General features: G+C 46.7%; 1 protein-coding gene across 4 annotated transcripts in view; it reads right to left on the bottom strand.

Moving 5' to 3' along the window:
• The window catches only part of ASAP1 (ArfGAP with SH3 domain, ankyrin repeat and PH domain 1), a 246,538-nt gene that overhangs the window by 188,285 nt on the left and 36,434 nt on the right, over window positions 1–21,819 (bottom strand). For all 4 annotated transcript variants that reach the window (XM_053243643.1, XM_053243642.1, XM_053243637.1 and 1 more), the window contains exon 2: window positions 9,015–9,101. In XM_053243643.1, coding sequence (XP_053099618.1) covers window positions 9,015–9,073 — 59 coding nt within the window. In that variant the 5' untranslated portion in view covers window positions 9,074–9,101. The remainder of the gene's footprint in view (window positions 1–9,014; window positions 9,102–21,819) is intronic.

Consider the following 21,819-nt stretch of genomic DNA (forward strand, 5'->3'; position numbering starts at 1 on the left):
TCCTTAGGATCCCTGGTGTGGGGTTCACAGCCATAGTAGCATGCCAAGAGGCAGAGAGGGGAGGAGGGGAGAGACACCTACCCCCTCGCTTGCCTGGCCCAATGACATGGCTATGAGCCAGGCACCAGGAGAGCTGGAAGCAGCAAGGGAGGTAAGTTGATGGGACAGAGAAGGCTTGAGGTGGGAACTGGGAGGGAATGTTTGATACGCTGAGACCCAGAAGAACTTAATGGCTTGGGTCCAGGGTACTCAAGAGAGTGCCTCCTTTGTCATGAACCCTGCCACCTATAAGGGAGGTCCAGTTATGGTTGCCACCAACTTGTTCGGTGGTGACTTGGGGCCAGGCCTCTGTGGCTGCCCCAGGGCTCTGGAATATGCTCCCCATCAAAACAAGAGCTTTCCATCTCTGTTTGCTTTTTAAAGGACCCTCAAGACGCACCTGTTTTCTCAAGCTCTTTGTTAAGTCATTTAAAACTGTTTAATGCTTTTTATTCTGTAAAATTCTTTTAATTGTTTTGTATTCTGTTTTTACATTTTTTGTATTTATCAGGCGGTATATAAATATGATAAATAAATATATAAACTCTTGGAGCCATAATGCTTGCCTCATCCTTTTAGGTTATCTTTGGAGATTCTTCTCTGGTTGCCACTATCTGAAATGGTGTGACGAGTAATTACCAGGGAGAGAGCCTTTTTGGTAGTGGCCCCTTGCCTATGGAATGCCCTTTCCAGGGAGACCCGCCCGCCTGGCATCTTCTCTGTATAAACTCAGGCACCAGGCAGGGTGCTTGTTCTGTCAGGCATTTGGCCTGTAATTGTGATGTTTGTATTGGTTCCTTCTGTCTCTTTAATGGTTTGATTGGCTCTAGTGGTTGCTTTATTGCTTTTAGATTTTAATGTGTTATTCTTTTAGATGTGATTTTAATGTTGATTGTTTTTCTCCTGATTGTAAACCACCTCAAAAAGGGCATTTGTCAGTATACAAATTTAATAAACAGGTTTAATAAATAAAAATTTACAGTGAACATTCTGAGTAGTCGAGAGGAGAGGAGAGGAGAGCTGGTTTTGTGGTAACAAGCATGACTTGTCCCCTTAAGCTAAGCAGGTCTGCCCTGGTTGAATATGAATGGGAGACTTCATGTGTGAGTACTGTAAGATGTTCCCCTTAGGGGATGGAGCTGCTCTGGGAAGAGCAGAAGGTTCCAAGTTCCCTCCCTGGCAGCATCTCCAAGATAGGGCTGAGAGAGATTCCTGCCTGCAACCTTGGAGGCAGTCTGTGTAGACAATACTGAGCTAGATGGACCAATGGTCTGACTCAGAATAATGGCAGCTTACTATGTTGCTATGAGATTGGTACCTCCAAGCCAAGAAGAATAATTCCTGGCAACATCACTAGTTAAATGCCTCTGGTGGTAGGGTCAGGTGGAATTCGTACAGGTGGGAGGGGCCCTGTGTATGGTTCACAGCATGCTGACCCAAATCATGGCATTTTCCCAGCCTATTAAGTGGGTGTGCAAAAGTGCCTGGAAGTGTCATACTGTTATTTATAAACAGATAGTTGACTTTTATGGTTGTAGACCAGCTCATAAGATAAAGCTATAGTTCTTTCAATGGCTCTGATAAATGTCTGCATTTTCAGATTTTTAAAAGCATTTTATCCAAGACCCCCACCTAGCTTTAAACAGGCAGCCTTGGGGAAGTGGGAGCCATCCTGGGGTCAAAGGGGAAAAAGCTTTCCTTTGTGGCCACCTGGAGGGACATTATCCAGCATCAGCCATCCCTTATAGAGAGCAGTAAAGGCAATTGCTTGGAGCTAAGTAGTGGCACTTAAAATGCTATAAAACAAGCTCAACATCAGTGAGCCCAACCTTGTTTTTGCCTAAAAGGCTGGTGAGAAAGAAGTGTCATCCTATTTCCATGGCAGCCCCCAACAAGCTGTCTCGAAAGATTGCTGCAAACAAAAACAAACCAGCCCTGCAAACAAAGCCAAGCCTGAAGCTGCATGTGATAAAGTTGACTGATGTGCTGATTCAGTTTTGCCTTTGTTCCTTGATGTTGTCATGCGAGAGCAAGTCACGCTGACAAACACATTATGGCATTCCAGACTTGCAGGAAGAACAATAAGGCCTGGACTTTGGAACCTCTGCAGCCTGCAAAGAAACAGAAAATGCAGCAAATTGGAAATGACTGCCAGGCAATGTGGCAGAGCGGGGCAGAGAGAGGTGTGCTGGGGAAAATATAATGGCTAGGATGCTAAAAGGCTTTATGTATGTATGTGTGTTTCTTTATTTATTGTTCAGTTCATAATACTGCCTTTCATAAAGTGTGGAAGAACCCTGTGGTTGTCTTTGGTAGAATACAGGAAGGGTTGACCATTGCTTCATCCCGTGCAGTATGAGATAACTTTCAGCATCTTCCTATATCGCTGCTGCCCGATAGAGGTGTTTCCCATAGTCTGGGAAACATAGCAGTGGGGATTTGAACCGGCAACCTCTGGCTTGAAAATCAAGTCATTTCCCCACTGGGCCATTAGGTGGTACTCCCAAGGGGTAAAATCCTGAACAAATAGAAGAGATATTAGATGTTGTTTTTTTTTAAAAGCAGCCGCAGATACCAGAGAATGGACACCCACTGGCAGGCCTGTAACTAGCCTCAAAAAAATTTTGGGGGGGATTGCAGAAGTCAGGGGAGGCAGGTTATAAAATGTTCAGTGAAAACAGTCAGGGAGGCTGGGGAGGAAAGAGAATTTTTTGGTGTGGCAGGTACACAACATGCCATCAGCTGGCTATGGGCCTGCCCACTGGGAGAGCATTCCAGAGCCTGGGGGCAACAACAGAGAAGGCCCTGTTCTGTGTGTATGACTGTCGAGCCACTGTCAATGGTGGCATATGGAGCAAAGCCTCCTTTGATGACCTTGGGAGCAGGCAAATTACCCTACCCTCCCACAGTTACTTTAGAAAAGAAAAAAAGAAAAAAGATTTTGGAAGTTCCAATCACAGAACTCCTACGTTGTGCTGAGTCTGACTCTTAAAACCTCATTTGTTTCAGCTCTCCTCAAATAAAGGGGGAAAGATGAAAACCATAGCCTCCTCGGGCACCTTTTCTCTTTCTTATACAGCACCCTGCCCAAACCAGGAAGCCGCTTCATCTCAGGATCCTGCCTGGGAGTGGCACGATGGCCACTCTCCTCAAGCCATGGCAGTAGTAGCAAACCCCAGTATCGACAGGACGATTTTTGCTATTTTGCTAGCAATAGTAATCAAAGCAGTCTACAAGTTGCTAATAACATCTGTAAAGCAGACATTCAGACAGCCAAAAAGAGCAGCTCACAAATCATCTACTCAGTGGCAATACGTGTGTCAGAAATGATGAGTCTTAAGTGTCCTGCAAAAAGAAGCCAGTGATGGAGACAGGCAAGCTCCTCTGGAAAAGCATAGTATAATCTGGTTGCCAACACAGAAAATATACTGGCCACATTTGCATGTAATGCGAAACCGGAGTTTTAGGGGGCAGAGGTTTTCTCACCATGACGTCCAAATGCATGCAACTCTGGTTCTGCAAGGTGACCCACGCTATGATTTAATTTTTTAAACTGCAATCGGAACCCTCAGCTTGCAGTGAGTTAGGAACATAGGAAGCTGCCATATACGGAGTCAGATCATTGGTCCATCTAGCTCAGTATTGTCTACGCAGACTGGCAGCAGCTTCTCCAAGGTTGCAGGCGGGAATCTCTCTCAGCCCTATCATTGTGTGTAAATCTTTGTAGATACATCATGTACAAACAACCACTTTGTATATAATTGTGCTTTGGCAACGTACTGTATGCTTTGGTAGTTTGTTGGTTCAATAAAAAAATCTTGTCCTATTAAAAATAAATAAATCTTGTCCTATCTTGGAGAAGCCAGGGAGGGAACTTGAAACCTTCTGCTCTTCTCAGAGCGGCTCCATCCCCTAAGGGGAATATCTTCCAGTGCTCACACATCAAGTCTCCCATTCATATGCAAACAGGGCAGACCCTGCTTAGCTAAGGGGACAAGTCATGCTTGCTACCACAAGACCAGCTCTCCTCCTGTTTTGTCACACAAGCCCAAGGTTCCACACAGTCTGTGTGTTGCCCGAATTTGCATGTTACATGCAAATGCAGGCTCTGTCTCTTGTACCTACTCACACAGCCTGAAACGGACAGAAAGCAAGACTGCAGTTGCTGATCTCAAAACCTGGTCAGATTCCTATGGGATATCAGCTGCCCCTTACATCTAACCTACTGTACTAACCTACTGTTGTTGTTGTTGTTGTTGCCTAAACACAGAACATTGCATTAGATTTGCTGCTTTGCAGGATGGCCTGCTGCTTGCCTTCTCTTCTACTTTCCATGTATGTTTGTAAATAAAACAAATCTTGCAAAAATATTTTAAGTTACCAGTGAGCTCTCATCCAAAAGTAACCAAGAGTTTCTCACTACTTTGGGAAATGGGGAGCATGCAGTCCTAGATCACCAAGGTTTTGTAACAACTATCAGTAGCAACTGTGCAAACGCAGGGGATGTATTAATGAATATTTTAATTAACATTGTCTGAGTCCGGGTAGCTCATCCTTTGTAATTAAAAAAGGGAGATAGTAATGGGTTTGTCTAGCCCTTCAGCATGAGAAACTGTGGAAGATGGGGAAACCATTGGCAGGCTCAGAGGCAGTTGGTGTGTGAGGATTGTGCAGGGAAAGCAACCGAGACAGTTCATCAAGCCATATTGCAAATATTTCAATATTTCCAGTCTCATTTCTCTCCCATCTGTATCTAGGAAAATCTCCAAGCCATACACACCAAGCAGCAGAACACCAGTCAATAGCCTTTTGTGTTTGCTTTGACATTATACACACACACACACACACACACACACCCTCTGTAGTTCAGGACTCTGACTGGATGTTGTCATGTCTCGGAGACCAGACCCTGTTGCTTAGTTCAGACATAGCTCCAAAGCACGGTTAAAGAAGCCTTTTTGTGTGATGTGATGTGCTGTGATGTCAGAATTGGCCAACTGCAGTTGGCAGCTGGTAAACTGTCTGGATCTGCCAAGGCTAGAACTAGGAACCCATGGCGCTTTGTTTAGCTGGCTCATCTGATGAGTTGCCAGGGCTGGAGAATGGAGCAACTATCACTGAACACAAGTGTGATTTACTCCCAAATGAACGTACTTCTGGGGTGCATGGTGGACTACAATCTTATGTGCATTCTGCTGAGAGTAAGCCCCACGGAACACAGTATTGCAAAGATGCATGCATCAGACTTGGGCGATGGTGCAGCTGAAGTCCATGCAATTTATATTTTGTGGAGGGAAACTCTTTAAAAGAAACTGTGCCCTTTAAAGCAGGGGTTCTAGAGCTTGGGTCTCCAGATGTTGTTGGACCTGCAGACTCAATGAACCCGTGATTCCATCCCACACCACACATACGCAGTCTCCTCTCTGAATTTTGACATAACAGAGAGCAGGGAGCCTGCAGTCAGCGAGACTGCAGAGAGGAGGGGGGCCCGGCTATGCGGGCTTGCTTCTTGCATGAAGAGCAGCCCGCACAGCCAATCATGGCTGGAGAGAGGGAGGAGCTTCCTCCCTCAACGACGGTAACAGGGAACACAGCCTGCAGTTCTGCATTCGGACATAATGCAGGCCGTGTGGAGCCTCGGGTTGAGGAGACAAAACTCACTACAACCTGAGGGTTCAAACTGGAGTTTTGATAAGCAAACCTCAGGTCACTCTCCTCACAGAAGCAGAGGTTCCTGCACTCAGATGTGCAGGTCTGGCAACCTCTGGCTCCTTAAACTCCGGTTTCACGTTATGTGTGATTGTGGCCAATGAGTTGTAAAAGTGACTTGCTAAAGAACTTCTGCGTGCTTTTAGTTGCCTTGTGGGGACTTTATTCTATACTGTTTCTTTTCTCGAGTTAAGGCTTCTGTTCTGTGCACACCGTGAAAGGCAGGAACTGCTGATTTTACGGTGCCTTGCAGTTGGGCTTGTCTTAACATTGCATCTTAACTTTGCACTTGAATTTAATAAGCTACGGTTTCATCCTTTGTTGTTTTAAAACTGCCGAGGGGTCAGTTCAGGATATCCGTGTTAACTCAGTTATAGCTTTCACAGTTTCAGATTGTCCACTCCAGACCTTAAAATAACAGTTGGACACCCTCCACTGACGAAATGAACAAACAGGATATTAAGGCAAGTGTGGGCCATTTCACATTCTACAAGTGTGAAAGGGGAGGAAAAATGTGCTCTGTAAATCACCATCTCCCTCCTCCACACCCGCAACTTCCCAACAATGTTTCACATGAATGGTATTCTGATAAGGAGGGTGTATACTCTGAAAGGATTAGAAGAACATTCTGGTGCATTCTTCTAGAGAATTAAATCTGAGCTCCTTTTTTTTCAGCCATATCCAAAATACAGGAACATAGGAAGCTGCCTTATATCAAGTGAGACCCTTGGTCCATATAGGGACATAGGAAGCTGCCATATACTGAGTCAGACTTATCTAGCTCAGTATTGTCTTCATAGACTGGTAGCAGCTTCTCCAAGATTGCAGGCAGAAATCTCTCTCAGCCCTATCTCGGAGATGCCAGGGAGGGAACTTGGAACCTTCTGCTCTTCCCAGAGCGGCTCCATCCCCTGAGGGGAATATCTTACGGTGCTCACACTTCTAGTCTCCCATTTATATGCAACCAGGGTGGACCCTGCTTAGCTAAGGGGACGTCATGCTTGCTACCACAAGACCAGCTCTCCTCTATATAGCTCAGTATAGCCGATACACTGACTGGCAGTGACTCTCCAAGGCTTCAGGCAGGAGTCTCTCCCAGTGCTAGTACCACTTGGAAATGCCAGGGAGTGAACCTGAGGCCTTTTGCTTACAGGCATGCAGACGATCTTCCACTGAGCTACGGCCTCATCCCCTAAGACAGGAGTAGGCCACCTTGGCTCTCCAGCTGTTGTTGAACTACAGCTCCCATCATCCCTAGCCACATAAAATTTGGAGTTTAGTTCACAGCTGGAAAGCCAAGGTGGCCCACTCCTACCCTAAGGGGAATATTTTATAGCAGACAGCATTCACATGTAGCTACCCATCCAAATGCAAACCAAGGTGGACCCTGCTTAGCCATGGGCACAATTCATGCTTGCTACCAACATACTGGCTGGGCCAGTTTGGTCCGGCACCCTCTTGAACCCCCCCGGCTTGGTTTGGTCCAGGGGGGTTCATGGATCTTTTAAAAATTAAAAACCTTTTTTTTAACCTTATCCCCCTTGGGTGAGTTCCTGGAGGCAGCGGGGGGGGGGGTGCTCTCAGACGTGGCTCTTTTTATTGCCCTCTCCAGCTGGCTCAGCTGGCTCTTCGGCCGATTTTCGGCCTTCTTCCGGCAGCACGGACTCTGCGAGGCTAAGTGCACAGGCGCACAGTCTCCAAAATGGCCGCTGTGCCTCCAGGAGAAGGCCAAAAACCAGCTGAAGCCGGGGGCAATAAAAAGAGCCTACAGGGGAGAGGGAACCTCCACGGACCACCCCCACCCACCTCCAGGAACTCCCCTGAGGGGGATAAGGTAATTTTTTAAAAAATTACAAAAAAAGGTCAATGAACCCCAGACCAAACGGGGTGGTTTGGTTTGATCCCGAGCCAGTTGAGCCAGTTTGCACAGCCCTAATGAATGCTAAGGTACCATACACTGCCTTTTCATTGCCTGCATTTACTGAGGTTTCAGCCACCTAATGGCGCAGAGGGGAATGACTTGACTTAGCAGGTCAAAGGTTGCCAGTTCGAATCCCCACTGGTATGTTTCCCAGACTATGGGAAACACCTATATTGGGCAGCAGCTATATAGGAAGAGCACGTTAAAAGGTGCCTCTTTGCCAAGTTGGAAAGGGGGCTCATCGGAATGAGCCCCCTGCCAGTCAGTGTAGACCAGGGATTCTCAACATTGGGTCCCCAGATGTGATTGGACTTCAACTCCCATAATCCCCAACCAAAGGCCACTGGGGCTGGGGATTATGGAAGTTGAAGCCCAGTATAATCTGGGGACCCAACATTGAGAATCCCTGGCGTAGACAACACTGAGGATGCTGGACCAAGGGTTTGACTCAGGAGAAGGCAGCTTTGTATGTTTATCTGGCTTCAGGAAGGGCCCACAGCAACATGCACATGCTTGGTGGGCACAAGGTCTCTGGGTCAATCCCTGGCCTCTCCAGGGAGCAGGTGATGGGGAAGAGCTTTGCCTGAGAACTTGGATTGCTGCTACCAGTCAGTGTTGGCAATACTGAGCTAGGCAGACCAAGAAGATGATGTGAAAGGCAGCTTCATGGGTTCAGTCTGGCTGAAAACCTTCTACGTGCAAAACATGAGTGTTATAACTGAGTCTGTTGGGGCCTTTATAACTCCAGTTGGGTTCTGGCCCTGCAAGAGAACTGATTATGAGCCTCTTGCTACTGCAGATTTCATGGGCTGTTGTTTCTCAAGGTGCTTTCACAATCCACAGGGAATGGAGCCAGTTTACATGTAACAATAAATAATAACTGAGCAAGCATCAAATTAAACCAGAAGCCAGATAGGAAAGCACTGGACTAAAACTGATTAAAACTGGAAAGCCAATTATCACAAATTTTAAAATATTTAGTTAAATAGCAGGGTTTTCAATTTTTTAAAAAAATCATTGAGGAAGGAGACTGATACCTTTGCAAAGGCATTTAAAATAGGGTTGGGGAGCACTACTGAAAAGGCCCTGCCTGATCCCTGCCACTCAAAAACACGTTAAGTGTGAGCCAGCCTGGTTCGTTCCATACCGCTCTGTAACACATCATGGCTGATTGCAGTGTTCCCAAACCAGCCACTTCTGTTATCCTATGCCTCAGTTTGCGTCTGTAAAATGGGAATAATAATGACCAACTGCCTAGGGAAGCTGTAAGGTTTAATAGGATTGCAATTCCAATAGACATAAGAGAGCCTTTTTTCTGTTTAATGTTGTTTCACTGCTTTCTTACCGATTCCATAATGAATCCCTTGCAGAAAAGCTGGAGAGCCTGGAGGCGGAAGATCTCATGTCTCATCTGTCACCACAAAAAGGTTACCTACCCAAGGGAGAGAAAAAGGAAGAAATAAGTAAAAACAAACAGAATATAAGGAAAGGGAAGCACACACACAAATATACATGTACACATATACACATAACCTTGCAATATGACTCCTTTTGGGGGGGGTGTGTGGATTGGTTGTGGTAGTTCAGTCCAGATTCAGTTTTAATTCGGACCGAACTGCGGGTCCTTGAACCAGCTCAGTGGAACCCACTGGCTGGGCCAGTTGGGTTGATGAACCGGTTCGAATCGGCCCAGTTTGCGGAGGCCTGGTTTGCAGTCAGACCCGTCTGTGCACACCCTTACTCCTTTATAAATGAACGAACAGGGTAAGGTCTGAAGTGGAGACATGCAACTCGCACAAAAATCACAGCCAAGTAATTTGACATAAAAGTTGCTCTGAAGTACAACATTACACTTGTTCCACTGTAGTTGACACAGCAATTTTCAGCTCAGCATGGCAACAGTTTTCTTTATGACAGTTTCATACAAGATTATGAAGAAGAAGAAGAAAAAGATGCCTGGAAGCAATACTTGAAGGGAGAACAAAACACTGCTCGAGATTTCAACCAGTTGAACAGTCCTTTCTGGCAAGGGCCATGGCTCATCATCGGCAGTGTGAATGCTTAGCATGCAGAAGGTTGCAGGTCCAGTCCCTGGCATCTCAAGGTATGGCTGGGAAAGACTCCTGCCTGAAATTCTGGACAACTAGTTGGACTGATGGTCTGACTCAGTACATCTCAGTACATCTGGGGGACATCTGAACAGCTCCAGATGTTCCCCAGAGGTGGAGCGAGACATTTTCCATTGGGAGAGCAGAAACAAACATTGGAGGGGCAGGAGGTTTGGGAGGCAAAGGAGGCTTCTAGCAAATAAACTTAATATGGGGCAGAATTATCATTTGGGGGGCACTGCCCTTATTTCCCGCCTGTCCCCTGATGTTATCTCTTTGATCTGAGGATTTGTAATGCAGGCCATTACTGTATGTGTCTGGGTCTGTCTGGAGATGGGGAGACAGGGGTTGTATCCACTGATTATGGGTAAGCTATTCCAGTTGTGGTAGGGAACAGAAGAAGTAATGTTGACAGATCACCAGGCTGTTTCAGGGGAAGGGAAATCAGAAACAATTGTTGTTTCTCCTTCTGGCTGTCCTGCCAGCTCTTTGACTTTGGAAAGCAATGCCAACCACCCATACAGCCCCATCTTGCTCCTTTTTAATGCCAGAATAAACCTGAAATCATCCATGATCTGATTCTGGATGACGGGGCTGATCTGGTATGTTTTACAGAGACTTGGTTGGGGGAGATTAGTGGCCCAGTCTGGTCCCGGCCTCTCCCTGAAGGGTACTCTGTTGAGAACAGGCGTGGCTCGTGAATGCGCCTCCGGGGGGCGGGGGGCGGCAGGCGGCTTCTTTAAGGTAAACGGAGCCAGTGTTCCGTGCCACCCAGCAGGCGGCGGTGAATCGCCTCTGCCATTCACGTGGCTCCCACGGAGGCGAGCACCCGCCAGCAGCCAGGTGAGTGGCGGAGGTGATTCCTTGCCGCAGGGGCTGCTGGGCAGCACGGAGCACCGGCTCTGGTTACCTTAAAGAAGCCCCCCGCCGCCGCCCCCGGAGGCACGTTCACGAGCCGTGCCTGGTTGAGAAGCAGGGGAGGGGTCATGGGCGGGGAGGTGGAGTGGCTGTGGTCTATAGGAACAATGTCTCCCTTGCCAGGGTCCCTGTCGAAGATTCTGACCATATTGAATGTGTGTACCTAAGTTTGGGGATTAGGGATAGACTGGGACTTCTGTTGGTGTACCTATTGCTCCGCTGCCCAATGGAGTCCCTAACTGAGCTGACGGTCTCGGGCTTGGCGTTGGAGTCCCCCAAGCATGTGGTGCTGGGGGACTTCAATGCTCGCTTTGGGGTGAATTTGTCCAGGGCAGCTCAGGAGTTCATAGCGGCCATGACAACTATGGGCCTATCCCAAGTGGTCTCGGGAATGATGCATATTGCTGCTCACATGCATATTGCTGGTCACATGCTTGATCTGGTCTTTCACTCTGAACAGGCTGGTGTTCTGTGGGTGGGGACTCCTGTGAGTTTCCCATTGTCATGGACAGACCACCATCTGGTTAAGGTTGGACTCATGTCCACCTCCACAGGGGTGGGCGGCCCATTAGGATGGTCCACCCGAGAAGATTATAGGATCCACTAGGATTCTAAGCCTTGGAGGGATTTAGTATTGGCTCTGCTAGTGACCTTGTCGACACTCTGGTGGAGAATTGGAATAATCAACTCACCAGAGCAGTGGACACGATCGCTCCTAAATGTCCTCTCCGACCCACTTTGAAACTGGCCCCTTGGTATATGGAAGAACTATAGGGGTTGAAGCGGTGAGGTAGACAACTGGAGCGCAAGTGGAGAAAGACTTGATTTTCATCCGACAGATTACTAAATAGAGCGCATTTGAAGATCTATGCTCAGGCGATATGTGCAGCAAAGAAGGGACTCTTTCCCTCCCATATCATGTCTGCAAGTTCATGTCCATTGGAGTTGTTCAGGGCTGTGAAGAGGCTAATGTTCACCCCTTCCCCCTTGAATCAGTACTTGGAACCAACAATTATTCGCTGTGACATTTGTAATGATTTTTTGTGTGGACAAAACTCATATTCGTGCTGACTTATATTCAAACTGAACTATGTTACAGAGTCTGATACAGAGGTGTCCAGCAGCTCCTCTTTTGTGATGACCCTGGATCAATTTCAGTTTGTGACTCCTGAGGATGTGGACAAGTTGTTTGGATGGCGCGGCCTACCACCTGCCCTCTTGATCCTTGCCCGACATGGCTTATACTATCTGGCCGGGAGGTTGTTGTAGAGGGCCTGGTAGAAATCATAAATGCTTCTCTGAGAAAGGGCAATATGCCTCCTTGTCTTAAGGAGGCAATCATTAGACATATTTTAAAGAAGCCTGCATGAGATCCCTCAGAGTTGAGCAACTATAGGCCTGTCTCGAACCTTCCATGGCTGGGCAAGGTGATTGAGAAGGTGGTGGCCTCCCAGCTCCAGGCGGTCTTGGAGGAAACTGATTATCTAGACCCATTTCAAACTGGCTTTCAGGCGGGCTATGGGGTGGAGACTGCCTTAGCTGGCCTGATGGATTATCTCCAATTGGGAATTGACAGAGGGAGTGTGACTCTATTGGTCCTTTTGGATCTCTCAGTGGCTTTCAATACTATTGACCATAGTATCCTTCTGGAACATCTGAGGGGATTCCAGATGGTATCTCTTGAAGACTGTTGTTCTTCAAAATTGGAACTTTATCGTGTCCCTCAGGGCTCCATATTGTCTCCAACGTTGTTTGACATCTACATGAAACCGTGGGGAGAGATTATCAGGAGACTTGGTGCGGGGTGTTATCAATATGCTAATGGCACCCACATCTATTTCTACATGTCAACATCATTGAGAGAAGGCATAACTTCCCTAAATTCCTGCCTGGAGGCAGTAATGGACTGGATGAGGGATAACAAACTGAAGCTAAATCCAGATAAGACGAGGTACTTATTGTGCGGGGTCAGAACTCAGGAGACAATTTTGATCTGCTCATTCTGGATGGGGTCACGCTCCTCTGGAAGGAACAGGTATGAAGTCTGGGAGTGCTTTTGGATCCAAACCTTTCCCTGGTGTCCAGGTTGAGGCAGTGGCTGCATGAGCTTTTTATCAGCTTCAGATGATATGCCAGCTGCATCCATTTCTTGAGATAAACAACCTCAAAACAGTGGTACATATGTTGGTAACTCTAGGCTGGATTACTGTGCCAGTAATGCACTCTATGTGGGGCTGCCTTTGTATGTAGTCCGGAAACTGCAGCTGGTCCAGAATGTGGCAGCCAGGTTGGTCTCTGGGTCATCTAGGAGAGACTGTATTACTCCTGTATTGAAAGAACTACACTGGCTGCCGATACGTTTCTGGGCAAAATACAAGGTGCTGGTTATTACCTATAAAGCCCTAAACAGCTTAGGCCCTGGGTATTTAACAGAACATCTTCTTCACCACGAGCCCCACCACCTGTTTAGATCATCTGGAAAGGTTTGTCTGTGGTTGCTGCCAGGGCTGTCTTTAGAGAGCCCTTACAGGATGTGGGGCCAAGGGCAAATCACCAGTGCGGGGGCCCCTTCAAGTTAATTCTAATGGGGGTGAAAGGAGCGGGGCCTGGGTCGGATGCCCTGCTCTCCAAGCCCTAAGGACAGCCCTGGTTGCCGCCAACTCATTTGGTGGCTTCTTGGGAACAGGCCTTCTCTGTTGCTGCCCCTGGACCTTGGAATGCGCTCCCTGTTGAAATAAGAGCCTCCCCATCTCTGGCAACTTTTAAAAAGGTGCCGAAGACACATTTATTCACCCAGGCTTTTAATTAGATTTATGGTTTTAATTTTTAATGTTGGTTTTAAATGATTTTAATATTAATGGTTTTAATGTTTAAATGATTTTAATTGTTTTAATGTTTTAAATGATTTTAACTGTAAACCACCCAGAGACGCAAGTTTTGGGTGGTATAAAAATATGTCAAACAAACAAACAAATTTCAAGGCTCAGGAACAACCAATTCTCATACCAAGGTTTACTGCCCAAGCCCCCCCCCCCGCTATTGCACATTGCTGGATTCCATCTACCATATGCTACCAAGTGCAAAGTGATGCACATTGGGGCGAAAACCCCTAACTTCAGGTATATGCTAATGGGATATGAGCTATCGGTGACTGACCAGGAGAGGGATCTTGGGGTCGTGGTGGACAGCTCGTTGCAAGTGTCAACTCAATGAGCAGCAGCTGTGAAAAAGGCCAGTTCCATGCTAGGGATCGTTAGGAAGGGGACTGAAAATAAAATGGCTAATATTATAATGCCCTTATACAAAACTATGGTGCGGCCACACCTGGAGTACTGCATACAATTCTGGTCACCACATCTACAAAAGGACATTGTAGAACTGGAAAAGGTGCAGAAGAGGGCAACCAAGATGATCAGGGGCCTAGAGCACCTTTTTAATGAAGCAAGGCTACAACACTTGAGGCTTTTTAGTTTAGAAAAAAGACGACTGTGGGGAGACATGATAGAGATCTATATAATCATGCATGGTGTAGAGAAAGTGGATAGAGAGAAATTCTTCTCCCCCTCACATCACACTAGAACCAGGGGCCATCTCATGAAATTGATTGCCAGGAAATCTAGGACCAACAAACGGAAGTACCTTTTCACACAACGCATAATCAACTTGTGGAATTCTCTGCCACAAGATGTGGTGACAGCCAACAACCTGGATGGCTTTAAGAGGTGTTTGGATCACTTCATGGAGGACAGGTCTATCAACAGCTACTAGTCGGAGGGCTAAAGGCCACCACGAGCCTCAAAGGCAGGATGCCTCTGAGTACCAGTTGCAGGGGAGTAACAGCAGGAGAGAGGACCTGCCTTCAACTCCTGCCTGTGGCTTCCAGCAGCATCTGGTGGGCCACTGTGTGAAACAGGATGCTGGACTAGATGGGCCATGGGCCTGATCCAGCAGCGCTGTTCTTAAGTTCTTATGTTATGCACTGCATAGTGTCTTAGAGGAGATGGGGCTGTCACTCAGTGATAGAGTCCAGGCTTAATTCCTGGCATCTGCAGGTAGGGCTGGGAAACACTCCTGCTGAAATTCTGGGGAGCTGATGCCAGACTGTATAGACAACAGCAAGCTAGATGGACCACTGGTCAGACTCAGTTCAGTTCAGTTCAGTTCATTTGCGGTCGCTGACCAGAAAAATATATCCATACAGTCCAAACAGTAACAATAGCTAATCCAGATATCCCAAAAGCTCATGAAATCTAACTATACAGGTACTCTCTTACTAGGAATTCTAATGGCAACAAGGCAGAACTGTGATTTTGTCATCGCTGTCAGATAAAAGATAGCTAACATAGAATTCTGGTCAGACTCCTTATAAGGCAACTTCCTGTGCATTCATTTGCATGCAGGTGCACTAGAGACGTGATGCACCCACCCACCCATCCACCCACATGGAGATTTAATTTCTAGAGTCTCTGGAGAGGGAGCTGAATCCAACTCTTGCCACTCACAAAGGAAAAAAAAAATGGAACAAGCCATCCCTAAGAGGTAAAAATAGGTGCAGTGATATGCCAGAGACACAGGCCAGAAAATAGGGACAGCTGGAGCCTATGGACTACAGCTCACACCCTCTCCCACTTCTCCCTTCTCATGCATGGGCGTCCTCCTTTGCTTCCTGTTTTTTTCTAACTATAGTTTGCCAGGATGTCTGAAATGACAAACTATGGTTCACACCTTGCCTCCAAATCACGAATCGAAATCATAGTTTGCATTTGCAGATCATGGTCCAGAGTGTTAAGTATAGGGCTTGTTCCCATGTAATCATAACCATGGGAATCAGCCCTGCTCTTGTATGCTCTCTCCTTCCATTGAATGCTCCACTTGATTGGCAGTTCCTTGATTGGCAATTTCCAAGCAGTGGTTGGGTCTTTCTGTCATGTGGAACCTCTCTGAACACCAAGCTCCACGCAACACCCCTCAGCTTCAGAAACATGTTCTCCCCCTTCCATCACCACATGAGCTTCTACTTCCTGTCTAGATTAGGATATGCTAGGATTGGACACAACATTCAAACCCACCTTTTTATTTTGCTAACTTACTTGCTTCAGAGGACCTGAGGTTGGAACTGAGGGCTGAAGTGAGTTTCAGATCTCAGGTTTTCTGAAGCAAGTAGTTTTCTGAAGCAATGAGCCAAGATTTATGGGTTCACATGTCACAAACAATCTTAGTTTATTTTAATCTAGATAGGAAGTAGTTGCTCGTGGAGGGATGCAATGGGGAGCATGCACTCCTGAGGCTGAGAGATATCACATGGAGCTCAGCGTTAACAGCATCTACATGTCAGAACCTGTCTAGTGATATGTTCTTGTCCTTCAAATTTTAGATAGATAGATACAGTAGATAGACCCCACCCCTCCATTACAATACTGCTCAGGGTGGCTTACAACAATGGCCACATTCACACATAATGTGGGACTTGAATTGGAGGGGAAACTGCAGTTTCCTTACCGTTACATCCAAACCCAGCCAACTCCAGACCCAAGGTTGCACGGATGAGACTCTAATTTGAACCCTCAGTTGGTAATGAGATTTAGCTGCTCCAAACTGAAGGTCCAGGGAGCCTCCTTTTTGTCTGAATGTGGCACTGGAGGCTGCATTTGGCCAGACTAGAGTTGAAGGAGGAAACTCCTTCCTCCCTCCCAGATTGGCTGTGTGGGTTGTCCTTCTGCAACGAATGAAGCCTGCACAGCCAGCTGCCTCGACTCTCTACAGTCTCACTGACTGCATAGAGGACACTCTCCTGAACGTTCAAATGTAGATGGGAGAGTGGGGGGAGGGGGGCACGGAACTGCGGGTCCATTGGTCCTGCGGTTCCACATTACATGTGAATGCGGCCAGTAAAGATAGTAAAGGCGAGAAATGAAAGCACAGTCCTGGTTTGGACAGCACGCACAAACCATAGTTTGCTGGTTTGGATGCAACAGTCACAAGCCAGGAAGTAACAAATTAAGCAAAGATCACGGGGGCAAGGGGAAGCATGAGCTTGAGGCTCAATCATATAACACCACATAATGGGCATTTCTAATTTGCCAGTTCCAATATCAAAACAAACCATGTACAAAGAAAACATGAAAGTGGAGAAGAAAGCCTGTGCATGAGAGGGCAGGGGGAAATGATGAGAATCTTCTCAGCATCTTTCTGAGCTTCAAATCTCAGTGTTCCTCTGAACCAGCAAATGCACAGCACCTCACCAAATTAGAATCTGCTACTAGGATCCTTTGGGGAGAAGCCATGCCAGTTAAATGGATATATAACTATTATAGGCTTGTAGCATAGATATGCCCTTAAGACTTCAATGCTTGTACAGTCTCTGTACTGCTACCACTACACATATGTATACACTGCTTTTTGACAAAAATGTTCAAAGTGATTTACATAGAAAGACAAACAAACAAATAAATAAGAAAGATGTTTTTCTGTCCCCCAAAGGGCTCACTGTCTAAAAAGAAACACACCAGCAAAAGCCACTGGAGGGTTTCTGTCCTGGGACTGGATAGGGCCAGTTGTTCTCCCTCTGCTGAATATAAGGGAATCACCACTTTAAAATGAGCCTCTTTGCTCAGCAGGGATACACAGGTACAATTATTATCAAATTATGCTGAACACAGGTACGGCAGTACACTTCCTATCTCTACGCTGCATTTGAGGGGGCCTGTACCCAGGTTCACCTATAAACTGCACACAGCCAGGTGTTTAAAATTCACACAAAAGCCTGTATGAGAACATAGAAACATAGAAAGCTGCCATATACTGAGTCAGACCATTGGTCTATCTAGCTCAGTATTGTCTTCACAGACTGGCAGTGGCTTCTCCAAGGTTGCAGGCAGGAATCTCTCTCAGCCCTATCTTGGAGAAGCCAGGGAAGGAACCTTCTGCTCTTCCCAGAGCGGCTCCATCCACTGAGGAGAATATCTTACAGTTCTCACATGTAGATTCCCATTCAAATCAGCCAGGGCGAACCCTGCCTAGCTAAGCAGAAAAATCATGCTTGCTACCACAAGACAAGCTCTCCTCTCTTCGTATACAGACATCTGAATGCAGGTACAACCAAATGTCTCAGCAAAGGTTCATCTTGTTTGTCAACTTGTCATCATGGACCAGGAGGATTTGGGTTCAAATTCCTGCCCAGCTATGAAGTTCAAATGGTCTCCTTTGGGAAGTCACCCTTGCCCAACTTTACCCACTTTCCAGGGCCACTCTGAGGATAAAATGATATAACCCTCTGCCACTCGGTGAGCTTCCTAGAGAAAAGGCAGAAGACAAATGTGCTAATTAAACATGATACAAAGCCTTTGATTGTATGATAAGTGCTTGTTTCAAAGAAAGAGGTGGAGACTCTGACTTTCAATGCACTGATGACTCTCCCAGATCCTAGCAGAACATCTTTAACTCTGAAAGCATTAGTCAGTTAAATGACATAGTTATCTATCCATCACAGATTAAGGTGTGGATTTTAAATCCAATTTTAATTACATCCTCCATGAAGAGATGTTTAGTGCTGATGGTATTATTATTATAAGGAATCTATTTATGTATCTTTATTAACATATTCTGCACATCACTAAGTTCTTATATTTACTTTAATTAGATGAGTGAGCAATTAATTGGCTGCAAGGCAAGGCATTTGATGGATTCAAAAGCTTTTAATTGGCTTGCAACTTTATTCTAAAAACACAGAAGATATGATTCAGTGTTTGGCTCACAATCTAAACTCAAAGGTTATCATCTTAGGGCTGTTGTCCAGAGAGAAGTCTCTAGTCTAGACCAGTAAAGCCTTCCAAGCTATTTCATTGGCACCATTTTGCTGATTGGCTCGAGTCAGTCACAGGTTGCTAAATGCTTCTAAGGAAGTTTGAGGTCTACCCACCCACCAGAGATAACAGGTCTGTTTTTAATTTATATATGCTCATAAATGAAACAGAAGCTGGTTAAGGGTCCCTGTCTTTGTTAGGAGTTTGTTGGGAGTAATTGTCATGAATCTGTCTTTATGGCAACATCCAGCCTGGACTACTGCAATGAGGCTGTCCTTCAAGACTATAGGCAAGTTCAAACGATTTGCTGCAAATAAGAAACATGGGGAAATGCCATTGCATCAACCCTCCTAGGTCCAGTTCCAGAGTCCAATCCCGGACACTATTTACTTCCAACCAACTTCCGTAACCAAGATGTTAATCTCGCAAGGATGTTGATCACAGAACATGGGAATTGGATTTGGGCAGGTTGCACAACACACATTCTGAGAGCATGCGCTGATAAGTCCCAACATTTCAGCAATATTTCCCCACCTTTCTTACTTGCATCAATCATGTGAACCCACCCTATATGCAGGGGTGTAGGGACTATGGAGCAAAGGGGGGCAATTGTCCCCCGGCCACCAGGGTTTGAGGGGGCCACCAAGGCATCACTTGCCTCCTTGCCCCCTCCTGCACCCAGACAGCGAACAAAGCACTGGGAGCGTGAGGCAATTTTTGGCGGTTAATTTTTCTAACGGTGAATCGCATCACAGATGTTGGTCCAACTTCAGCCTAGCAACCTCCATTTTCAGGGCAGGGGAGCCCTTCCCTCTTCCTGGTCCACCGAGGCTGCATCCCAGGAAGCTCCAGGAGGCATTGCTGGACTGGGGCAAGGTGTGAGTACGTATTCAGGGTGGCAGCCATTGGCCACGATCTTCAAGGGAGCATGCCCAATATGATTGTGACTTTTTGGAATGGCCTGTCCACCCTTGGCAGGGAAAAGGCATTTAAATCATTTAAGCCATTCTCCTGACAGCAATTGCCCTGCCGCCCTCGTGAGAGCCCTGCAACAAAACAGTCTCACCCGAGCACAATTTCTGGCAGGGAGGGGATGCTGAGGGGCACTGTTTTTCTGTTACTCAGGAAAGGGTCATGATGACATGATGACTTCCTAGGAGGGGATATGTGTATGCGGGAGGGTAAATGAGGTCTGGCCTGCTGCGACCAAGGATGCCCTTGAGATGGCTCGTCCCAGCAAAACAGTCCGTGGAGACCAAACTGCACTCCTGCCCCTGTGGTGGCTTGCTGCCCAGGGAATTGCACTCTCATGAGAGGGCCAGTCTACTGGGGAGGACCTTAGGCTTGCCATCCTTCCGTCTTCCATTGGACTGCGAGCTCATGAGTTAAGCTATCCAAAAAAAGGGGGGCTTTGTTTTTATGGGGTGCCCATTTATTTTTTATTTATTTATAGTTAGATTTTATACCACCTTCCATTAAAACAATCTCAAGGCAGTTTACAAAACATTAAAACAATATAAGACCAAACGCGCAATAAAAATATTAAATTGGAATATAAAAATACATATCTAATTAAAAGTTAAAAACATACACAATAGGACCATAAAATACAAACAGCAGCAATAAAAACAACACTCATATAAGCCTGGGTAAAAACCCAAGATTTTACTTGCATCGCGAAACTGTGATGGAGACTGAGGCACCGATGCCCACCAGGAGAGCATTCCAAAGTCTCGGGGCAGTAACTGAGAAGGCAGACCCCCCTCCGATGACCTTGTCAAGTGGACAGAAACCTTTGGGAGCAGGCAGTCCCTCAGGTATCTGTTCTTTATGTTTAATGATAGATCTTTTGTGTAGTGACCCCCTCCTCACCAGGGAAGCCTTTGATGCACCCATAGGAGTTTTTGATGCTCCATGTGTCTGGGTGTAGCTGGGTGGGCAGACTGGGGAAACACTGGGACTAAGGACAGAGCTTAACTCTCGTTCAAATTTCCTGGGTTCAAATCGGCGTAGTGGTATATTCAGACCTGCCGCCTTGGGGAATTGGGGGAGAGGGAAACACCGGTTGTCTGTGACCCCAGGAGACTGGGGGTAACCATTCCAGGCAAAAATAAAGATGGACTGGTTCAAATGGGCAGATGGGCTGGCAGAGGGCACACTTTGACAGCTTCTTTGTGGCAGATGCTAAGACCGGGAGAGCTGTTGCTGGAGTACAGAGAAGTACCTGTCCCTGCGGCTTGCTTGTGTGCCGCAACTAGTCTGGGCAGCATATGACGTCTGGCCCACATGCATGTCTCCGTGGCCTGACACTCTTGTGAGAGAGAGCAGTCTGTGGGAGAAGGGCATTTGTCACACATGATTAGTGATTCTGCCCAATCTCCCCTTCCCTGATGGTTCTTCTCATGAGTTGTGAAGGGGCATCCCCACTGCTTTACACTCTCATGAGTGAGTGGTCCATTCAGGAGCAGCATCCATGCTCATCACATGTGAGGAATCTCTCCTTTCACTGGAGGCAATGCTGATCCTGCTACCTGGCCCTTCTCATGAATAAGCCAAGGGACTGCACGTGTTCACCCAAGTGGAAGGGGCTGAGGCCCCCTTCCCTAAGATAACTGTGCAAAAAAGTAGATGTGAACCATTCAAGAATTCCTGGTTGGGGCTGCCCTTTAAACCCAACCCCAGGTATGGCTGCCCTGCCATATGTTCCCATCCCAGAGATCAAATGGGTTTGCCCTGTTTATTTTGGCACTGTGAATGGATGTGCTTGGGAATATAAATCTTGATCACTTCATTTCCGAGTGCTAAGCACCTAGTGCCCGTCTTCCCATCCTATTCCCTTTCTCTCCTGACTGTCGGGGTGGGGGGAGGGACAGAGTGGAAAGATGACATGCCCCCTTGTGACCTTCCCATTTGACAGGCTCAGAAGCTTGGGATTGTACACAGCAGCATCCCTGTTGCTGGGCAACTGCTTTATTAAATCGGAGACAGGGTGTGGGACAAGTGCTCAGAGAAGCGACCATCAAGGAGAACTACAGGCATGGAGCATACATGATCCCAGGTGGGTCTGAGCCACCCTCTGTATGATTACAGTTCCAGAAACTACAGAAAACTGTAGTTATGGCAGAGCGAGAGCGTCTGGGGGTGCGCCAGGGCAATTGGAGGCAAACTGTTAAAGTTACATCCGAAGGCGCCCTTCGTGTGGTATGCACACAACTGCAGTTAGCATCCTTGTGTATTTTGGTTTGATTTTTGGTCAACTGGAAGAAAGGGTTTGTAAAGTCTGAAAGCTCAACTAGAAGCCTCCTGAATGATCAGACAATAT

This window comes from Hemicordylus capensis, chromosome 4, assembly GCF_027244095.1.
Source record: "Hemicordylus capensis ecotype Gifberg chromosome 4, rHemCap1.1.pri, whole genome shotgun sequence".
Lineage (NCBI taxonomy): Eukaryota > Metazoa > Chordata > Lepidosauria > Squamata > Cordylidae > Hemicordylus > Hemicordylus capensis.